Source organism: Clarias gariepinus, chromosome 18 (genome assembly GCF_024256425.1).
Source record: "Clarias gariepinus isolate MV-2021 ecotype Netherlands chromosome 18, CGAR_prim_01v2, whole genome shotgun sequence".
NCBI classification, from domain to species: Eukaryota; Metazoa; Chordata; class Actinopteri; order Siluriformes; family Clariidae; genus Clarias; species Clarias gariepinus.
In genome coordinates this window covers 30,314,144-30,324,133 of record NC_071117.1, presented here as the reverse complement: position 1 = coordinate 30,324,133, position 9,990 = coordinate 30,314,144, and the positions used below count along the sequence as shown (strand labels likewise).

The 9,990-nt window shown below is 35.5% G+C and overlaps 1 protein-coding gene across 1 annotated transcript; it reads left to right on the top strand.

Annotated features, from left to right (window-relative positions):
• Positions 1-981: 981 nt before the first annotated feature.
• On the top strand, positions 982-9,990 carry LOC128506387 (carbonic anhydrase 4-like). The gene is made up of 8 exons (XM_053476805.1): positions 982-1,140; positions 3,921-3,971; positions 4,078-4,239; positions 5,363-5,511; positions 6,624-6,716; positions 7,222-7,324; positions 8,431-8,588; positions 8,715-9,990. The coding sequence occupies exons 1-8, from the start codon at positions 1,080-1,082 to the stop codon at positions 8,904-8,906; spliced, it is 969 nt and encodes a 322-aa protein (XP_053332780.1). The 5' UTR covers positions 982-1,079; the 3' UTR covers positions 8,907-9,990.

Sequence of the window (9,990 nt, the reverse complement as noted above, 5' to 3'; positions counted from 1 at the left end):
TGGCCTGACAATAAAAATGCTGTTTCTGAAGCAAAACCAAGAAACACAGAGGAATTGTGGCGTGTAGTACGATTGTCACAGATGTGAAGCAGTTCTCAGACAGCAGGTTATACAACTAAATATTAGTTCAGAGATGCACAAGAAGATTAAACTTCAAGCATTTTTGTTTAAACAGTAAATTCATCACTTTATAAAGATGAATGATACATTTAGCACATTTTTCTTTATGTTGTGATCCAGAATAGAACGTGCAGGGAGTCCAATGCATTAATGTGATTTAAATTAAAAGTTATTATATGGAGATTTACTCACTTTTTTTCTACACACTGCTATTATTTTGAACACAACTGTAATTGATCTTTCACATATAGAGGGAATATTACAGATGTTAAGGGACAGTAAGTCACACTTGTGCACTTGTTTATGTTTAAAGGGAGACCAGAAGCTCTAGAGAAGAAATCAAGCAGTTTAAAGGCTAAAGGGACTCGAGAGGCAACATTCAGAAACAAAGTGTCACTGAGCAGCTGCTGATAGGAGTTGGTCTGTTCGAATCCCCTGGAACTTGATTAAATGTTTATATATATAAACGTTTGATACGTAAAAAAACAAACAAACAAAAACCCGTTAGTGACGCAGTTCATGAGGGAACCGAGTCCTTTCTGTGAATCACATGTAGGAACCGACTCCTTCGGCATGTATATCCGCTTACACATTATATTCTCTATTAAAATCCTCGAGATTTAAACACACAGATTCACAAACACACCTCATTCCTCCTAACAAGCAGCACATTTATTGTTTCGGGTAAATATTTTAGAGATATCGCCTTCATTTAAACAAAAAGGAAAGAAAACGGAAAAAGAACCGCGTGAATGATTTATATGCGAGTCGACTCTCAAATGACTCGACTCCCAAAAGAGTCGACTCCCAAAAGAGAATCAATTCTCTAACAAGACTAGTTCACGAGCGACTTTGTGACGAGTCACTTTATCACTGATCGCTGGTCGAGACACTAGTGTGTGTGTGTGTGTGTGTGTGTGTGTTAACTGTCTGGTGAAGTTCTCTGGGGTTTATCCAACATGATGCCACTAATTTTCTCATTTCTTCTGGTTTCAGTTTTTAAAACCTGCCTTTGTGATGGTGAGTAACACGAAGGGGCAGTTTAACTGTTCGCCCGGGTTAATGTTTTAACTAGTTTTAACTAGTTTACCTAACAAAGTTGGTTTGTATTGTGCATATTTAAACGTCTAAATGAGTAAATGTTACCGCAGTATTTTTAATATTGTGCTCGATATGTGTTCAGTTATGTAGACATTTTACTGGAGTTTTATGTGCTTTCTTCTTTCACTCCCTATAAGGTCTTTAAGGAAATTAGTTTGACTGTTGGCTTTAATGAGTTTAATGAGGAGGGTTTGGTTAGACGATAGCCAGCTTGCTTTATTATGAGGAAAGTTTCATTTGATTTAGTTTTAAGTTGTAGTTCAAACTTGTTTTTAACATGTTTTTAATGTTAGTTTTTAATCGGGCAGCTATCTATATACTTCAGTGAGTCAGACAATTTGGTTTAGTTCTTTAAGAAGATACTATTTTATTAATATTTTATAATAATTAATATTAATTTTGTAGTAGGTCCCTTTGTTCTTCAAAGGATTATTATATTTAAGGCCCAACTACTATGCCATCCGAAGAACAAAGGGACCTTCGCACATTTTGACATCATTACTATTAATACATCATAATGTTATATGTCGCCACTGTGCTGATGTAATAGTGCTTGGACCCTAATAATGGTCCAATGCACTGTTGCATCACCACCAACCCAAGCCCGTATGATTTTAAGTCATCGAGGTTGCAAAATTGAGAAATGATTTTTTTATATCTCATATGGTTTAGCTGTGGCGAGGCCTTAAACTTATGGCAAACTTATGTCATAATGGCAAACTCGATATGACTTACATCACACTGAGTGACTTTACATTTATGAAATCACACTAAAACTTGTGCAAACATGGGCTAAAATCATCCCGAGTGAAATTATATTGAGTGACATCATAGTGTGCTGTCACAGGTGCTTGAAACCACCCATTGTTGGTGTTGTAAATATATTATTATTTACAACATCTATACAACCAAAATAAGGTATCAGTGCTAAAATGTGTCTCACTAAGTAGGTGAAAAAGTGAATTTCCAGATAGCATCAGATAACACCATTTGTCATAATACTTAATACTTCTTGTCGCACTATCCATGCTCAATTTCCTGTAAATATGCACACTTCTTTATGGCTAAACACTATTAAATAAAACACAAATTTGCTAAATACAATTTCATGCCCTTTTATGTAGTGTCCGTAACTTTTTTAAATTTAGATCTTGCAATGCTCTTAATTGTCATTCAGATTTTACTTGGCCAATTTAGATTTCACATGAAACGACAAAAACTTGAAAAAGTTTAATGAAAATTATTCTAAAATGAAAAATTGTTAAGATATTGCAACATGAATTTGACATGGTTACAGACACTACAGATTTTCCCTTTTTAATGTTTTATCAAAAACACTTATACTGTTATAACAGGTCATATGCTTCTAAAGGCTGAAACCAATTTTAGTATCAATACTAATATATATGAATATGAATAATTTGCATTTTAAATTATTATTGTTTGAAGCGAGACAGTATAGCGCTGAAAAATGGCCATTTTTGAGGCCCATATAAAATCATCTCTCCAAAATGGCTGAATTTCAGCTCGAGTCTGGTGGTAGAGCTGCTTGTATTTCCTGCCAGTTCAACTTCACGTACCAAGGTCATAAAGTGTTTTTTTTTTTTTACATGTACAATTTTTAAAGGTTCGTTCTGCTGTCCATTGGCCATCCAATACAACTCCGAGATGGAGATACATGTATCCCACCTTTTTTAAATAGTTTCAGATCCAACTGAAATATACTCTAGTTGAATAAAACTGGGAGGAATGAATTGAAGAATCTTATTATAGTATAAACCATACTGCTTGGTTGAACTTGTATTTACAATTTAATTTTTGTTTGTAAGATTAAGGGAGAAAATAACTTTTGTGCTGATCGCTGAATAAACAGGCAATAATTATATCATCACGCAGACATACGTTCTAAATGAGCGTGCTTTATGTACAAAAAGGCCTGAGGATATCACAGTGTACCTCTGAAGTGCCATTATGAACTGTTTCTTTGCCACTATGGCTACAAAGTCAATTTTGTTTTACCAGGGGCTCAGCAGGCGAGCATGGAAACATCCTGAATATCTGAATGTTTAAAGAGAAGAGAGGGAAGCTTTAAAAAGGGCTGACAGTGTTTTATTCACCATACTACTCTGATTTATTATAATCTACGGTGTCTTACAGAAGACCTAAACGGTTAGGGGGCATCATTCATACAAATATAAAGTTAGACAATTTCTGAAAGTTATCATTTTTAAACGTGTATACATGGGTAGATGTACAGTACCCCATGATTAAATGTTCATAAAGTATCATGAAGGTTTATTAAGTACACATGGAGATCAGTTTAAAACCTACAGTATGGCATGTTCAATATTCATTCATACATTTATTCTTCTTCTGTACCGACTATCCTGTAAAGGGTGACAGGGGCCTGGAGCCTGTCTCAGGAGACTTTGGGCACAATAGCACACACACACACACACACACGCACACGCACACACACACACACACACACACACACACACTACAGGTAATTTGGGAATACCACTTAGCCTAACCTGCATGTCTTTGGGAAGAAACCCACTAAGCAAGGCAACAGTGCCAACCTCTAATCCACGGTGCTGACGGCGTTAAATATGAGATTCTTAATTAATGTTGTTTAAGATTGCATGAAATGTGTTTGCAAATCTGCGTGTAGCTACTGATGCTTTTTTTTGATGCAGATCCAGTCTGGTGCTACGACTCCCAGAAGGCCGGTATCGAAGGATGCAGAGGTAATGATAAGTGAGCACAGCAGAAGATTTTTGCCTTTGGTAGTTTTGTAAAAAAAAATTCAGGTAAATTCTATTCTAATCCTGTTCAAATCTCTGTTGTGTGCAGGCCCAAACGAATGGTGCGTGGTGAATGTGACATGTGGTGGTGCCAAACAATCTCCCATCGCCATAAAGGCCAGTGAAACTGAAAAGCCCCAACCGACCAAATTAAAATTCACTGGCTATGACGTGACACGGACCATGAAGATGAAGAATGATAAAAAAACTGGTAATCTTGGAACTTACTGTACACGTCATGTACCTTATAGTAATATTTGCCAAGTGTCACTCCTGAGATTGACAGGTGTGTAGAGGTCTGAAAGGGAAACTCAGTCAGCCGTGTCACTTCCTCACCGCATCTGTTTTCTATGGGTTCTATAATTTCTCCAGTCCAGGAAGTAACTGCAGTGCTTTGATTAAAGACAGGCAATAACATGCAAAGGGGAGTGACACCCAAAGTCTATTCCTCATGCCGTCTGCTTCGTAATTAGATTTCTGTTGCTGTCAATGCAGACAAAGAGATGAAAATATCATCTCTCATCTCATATCATGAAGATATTCTGCTTTGATATTATTATTTATTATATTTGAAGGCCATATCTATTATATAGAGCGGCCTTGGTGCACCTTGGTCAATCACCTGTTGTGATAAACCCGTAATTTAGGTAGGATTAATGCAGAAGTCTTTTTTGTCTTAAAGTCTTATCTGCTGTGTCATCATTTACCCTTTTTTAAAGAGACTCTCTAGAGACATTTGTCTTTGAGCTGGAGTTAACTTGTAACATTAGATTCATTTTATCAGCCATCAAAACAAATGCCATCTGTTTCTCTCTGATTATTTTTCTAAATAACACTCTGCAGACTCCTAAAGGCAATAAAATAGAAATTAAATAAAAATATATATTTAGTTCTTTCTGTGTGCCAAATGATCATGGCTCAGTACCGCTTCACAGCTCATTGGTTGGAGGCCACTGTTCTGTTTCATTGAGTACATGAAGACTGCAGGACGCCATGTAAACTCACAGGCCTCTGGACACCAAGCTGTTCTTCTCAGGAGTGTGATAAAGATCGGTCTGTCTAGTCTCGTTCATGCTGTTCTCTGTAAAACACCTAAAGTCATAGATTGTATTTTCTTCTTATGTATCGCTTGAAAAAGACAGATTTTAGTTTCATTAATGTTTTATATTTCTGTCTTCTGTCTTTGCACAGTCGTGACTCTAAGATTAAGATTCCTCCGCACGTTTGAACACGTTTCAGAATTCCTTCCTTCCTGTATCACTTTCAGTACATTAGACAGTATTCCCTTTAAGGAAGTGCCGCTCTATTGTAACACCTTCCTTATTTCCTTGCAGTTACGCTCACAATATCTCCTGGGGCCACATTGACATGGGGACAGCTTTCACGCAAGTACAAAGCTATAAGGATCGATTTCCACTGGGGCGAGGGTAATGAAAACCCAGGGTCTGAACACACCATTGATGAAAAGCAGTATCCAATGGAGGTAGAGTCATGATTCCCTTTGGCACACTGACAGTCATAATAAATATGATTATCTGATGAACTGATATATGTAGATGTTTCTTTATCAAGTTTAACGCAGTATGTATTGATCTGAAGTTATATTTCCCATGAGAAATGCAGTGAGATCCCAGGGTGTGAAAGTGTGTGATGTGGGTTTAATGACTATCTAAGACTATATCTGGTGTCTTGCACACTATTTAAGGTGAACACACAATACGTGCACATTGTACTGGTAGCGAACAGCCTACTGTAGTGAGTATAGAGTGTTTGAATTAGATGTGTTAACATGTGCTATGTTTTATTGACCCCAGCGTAGCTGCATGCTAGTTATCTATAGCGTATATATCAGAACAGCTCTTTGACCTTCATGTCTTAAAGTGATAATTGAACTGTTGTTGTTGTTGTTGTTGTTGTTTATAATCACGTCCATGTTTTCCCATGTTATCACCCCTTTACATGTGGCCTCACACACTCGTTTAACACACTGTTATTTATTGTAAATTGGCCACTTATGCACTTCTGGTTAGATGCTAACTGAATTTCACAGGCTTTGTACATGTGCTTTACACAATGACAATAAAGTCAAATCTAATCTAATCTGATCTGAACACACACTCACACTACCAGTCTAAAGTTTGGACACCCCCTCTAATTTCATGGTCGTTCCTGATTGTTATTTATTTCTACATCGAAAAACAATACTGAAGTCGTCCAAAATATGCATTAATCTCCTTTGAACAGTTTATTGAGACGTGTCTGCTACTTCTGCTCTGTAAAGACTTCAGAACGACTCTAATCTTTCCTCATGGTAGCCATGGTTTTATCACGGTGCTTTATGGGTTTTGCAAATGCATTTGACAATATTGTTCTTGCCAGAACTATTCCAGAACAACTTATTTTCATGTCTTAAAATAGAAACTGACTGTTTTTTATTATTATTTAATTACATAATTCCATGTGTAATTTCATAATTTTATGAAATCTCCATTAATGGTATATGATGTAGGAAATAAATCACAAAACACATTGAATCAGATGGTGTGTCCAAACATTTGACTGGTACTGTAGATTTGTAATCTCTCTCTTTCTCAGATGCAAGTCCTGCATTTAAAGGACAAATACACCAAGATAGAAGAAGCAGAGAAGGACCCAACCGGAGTAGCAATTTTGGCGTTTTTCTTTGAGGTTTGCTTTTCATGGTCTGCTGAAATTTTAAGCCATTTTACTGTAAATTAATGTTTAAAAGTCATTATTTCTATCATATATCAATGAACCATCACACCCATAGGTGACAGTGTAATGGGAAAACAACATAAACGTCTTAGTATTGTTTTGGGCCGGCATCAGCAACCAGAACATTTGACCTGAATACACCTTTCTTGAAATATCCTGGAGGATTGAACTTCATTTTCCCAAAAGATTTGGTGAAATTAACACAAAGTCTGTAATATATATATATATATATATATATATATATATATATATATATATACTGTATACAGCACATCTGATATTAAACGAATGTGCCTTAGCAGGTTTCACCTTTAGCAAACACTTTTGGTAGCCATCAACATGCCTTCAGCAGAACTTTGGTTAAATATTTGATTATTGTTCATGACAGAATTGGTGGTGTTCAATTACATATGTTTAATTTTAGCTTGATTTTTTGGGGGGGAATTTCTTATTCCAGGCAGTTTCTCCCCCGGCTGAAGAAGCCCCGGCTAGTGAACAGACTTATGATAAGCAGTCGTACAAAGATTTGGTTGAAGCTGTGACAAAGATTATAGAACCAGGTAGGCCTGTTTCAATGTGACACTTGCTTTTCCTAAACTTTCGGTCAGATTTATACAGTATATGACGTAACAATCAGTTTGAGTCTCCAGACTGGCCTCTTGTCCGGTACATGTACAATAGTTGTTTTTTGCTATATTTATTGATGAAACAAACATACAGTTAACTAAAAGACTGTACTAAGTAGTTCTAGGCTGTTAACAGGCAAATTGAGAATAGAAAAGATGAGTTATTATTAAATAATATCATAGTTAGAATGACATGAAGTAAACGTCACTTTAGCAAAATCCCATGAGGCAGCTTTATTATCTACAACTTACTGCAGCTACCTAACAAGAATATCAGGTAGAAATCAGTGAAACAAAACTATCATGAATAAAGAGATATATGACCGTAAACACATACAGTGCAGAGCCACCCCTAAATGATTAGATTAAAGATTCAAATAGAGAAATTGGAGAAAATGTTTTACTGTGACCGGCTGCAAAGTGCCTAAAGGTATCATTTAAAGCAGCAACACCATTTCCCCTCTCGTCTGTTCCAACCACTCAGCGTTCAGCATCAGCAGTATAACTGATCACCGGCCTGATCATCTGTCATCATCTGCTCCTGTTTCTCACCGGTTCGTGCCGCAGATGATTTTTAATCCTTAAATGTTTCAAAGGTCGCTGTGTGTCTTAACAAACAAAAGCCATTTCTCTGAGTGAAGATGTGAGGCAACAGCCTGTCAAAAAAGAGGCAAAAAAAAGTAAAAAAAAAGTCCCTTACAAAGCCTGGAGAATTATTCCTCAAGGTCACCTTAATAAAATACAAGAAAGTCTGGGAGCAAAATACAAAGAAATGCAGGGTGGCTGAAGACTTTTTACAAAGTATTGTGTACTTATGTCACTTCAGTAGGAACATCTGTACACATCTGCTTTATTCTTGCAGTCGTCTTTTAATCATTTAATCATCATTTAATATCTAAAGCCTCTTGACCTTAAATGTGCAAGGATACTTGTGTTTTCAATTTAATCTTATTTCTTAAATCATCTAGTGACAAAAAGTGATTGAACTTTATGTCTGAGTAACTTATTATGATACATTATTTTTTTATTTCTTTGACCAGACGCTATGGAAGATCTAAACATCGCCCTGAATGACTTGATCCTCACTGAGGAGGACATGAAGGACTACTATTATTATAAAGGGTCTTTGACCAAACCCGGCTGTCAGCCAGCGATCTGGATCGTGTTTAAGAAGGCGCTTCAACTTACTCAAACCCAAGTAAGCCTAATCTTTGACTCAGTCATTTTAACAAGCTGGTTATGTGATGCTTTGTACCTGTAGCCTAAAAGAATTGTCTGTCATTGGAAACTATTTGTCTCTCTGTATTTCTGTTGTCCTGTACAGATTGATGAATTCCACAAAGTGAAGTTTGATGAAGCCAACGCCCTGGTGAAAAACTATAGACCAGTGCAGCCTCTTCATGGGAGAGTAGTGTACGCTGGTGGGATCCCCAGTTCTGGTGCAGTCCTCGGGGTCAGCTTCACCTTCATCCTGATGTGTCTGAGTGCAGCCCTGGGCTGTTACCAGCTCATATAGAGCCACACAGTTCTCACTTTTAATTAAAAATCAAACAAAACGTCAAAATGTCAGAGAACATGAGGAGTCTTGAAAGAACATAAAAAATCTTGACATTGTAAATCTTCAGCTTGGCGCTTTGTGGCTGGATAGTGCTGAAGGTAAATAACCAAATAAACAAACAAAACAAAGAAATAAATAAACCCTTTAAATATAAAATAGATATTAAATACTAGCAGATTAATAAAACTAAACAAGAGTTTTAAATCACGTTGTACCATTTGTATGTTATCACTTCATAGTGTAAACGTTTTGAGTGGTACAGGTGATTTAAAAGAAGAAAAACACTTGAAAATGCATAAAAATCTTGACATTGTTAATCTTCAGCGTAGTGCTTTTGTTTAAAGATAGATAAATAAATAAATAAATAAATAAATAAACCCTTTAAATATAGGTTTAAAGCTTACAGGAAAATAAATTAATATTAAATACTAGCAGATTAATAAAAGTAAACAAAAGTTTTAAATCACTTTGTACCATTTGTATGTTATCACTTCATAGTGTAAACGTTTTGAGGGTTCAGGTGATTTAAAAGAAAAAAAAACTTGAAAATACATAAAAACTTGACATTGTAAATCTTCAGCTTAGTGCTTTTGTTTAAAGATAAACAAACAAAACAAAGTAATGAATAAATGTTATATATAAATATATATTAAGATATTCAATACTAGCAGATTAATAAAAGTAAACAAAAGTTTTAAATCACTTTGTACCATTTGTATGTTATCACTTCATAGTGTAAACGTTTTGAGGGTACAGGTTATTTAAAAGAAAAAAAAAACAAAGCTTGAAAATGCATAAAATTCTTCACATTGTTAATCTTCAGCTTAGTGCTTTTGTTTAAAGATAGATAAACAGAAGAAATAAATAAACCCTTTAAATATATAATACGTATTAAAAACTAGCAGATTAATAAAACTAAACAAAAGTTTTAAATTACTCTACCATTTGTAATTTATCACTTCATAATTTTCATAGTATCACTTTCAACCTTTTGAGTGTTACGAAATACATATATAAATAATCTTGACATTGTTAATCTTCA

Bases quoted from the DNA above. Each gene is read 5' to 3' on its own strand.
- LOC128506387 (XM_053476805.1), top strand. From the start codon at position 1,080: ATGATGCCACTAATTTTCTCATTTCTTCTGGTTTCAGTTTTTAAAACC. The intron at 5,512-6,623 runs GTAGAGTCATGA...TCTCTTTCTCAG, and splicing joins AAAAGCAGTATCCAATGGAG to ATGCAAGTCCTGCATTTAAA. The intron at 6,717-7,221 runs GTTTGCTTTTCA...TTCTTATTCCAG, and splicing joins TTTTGGCGTTTTTCTTTGAG to GCAGTTTCTCCCCCGGCTGA.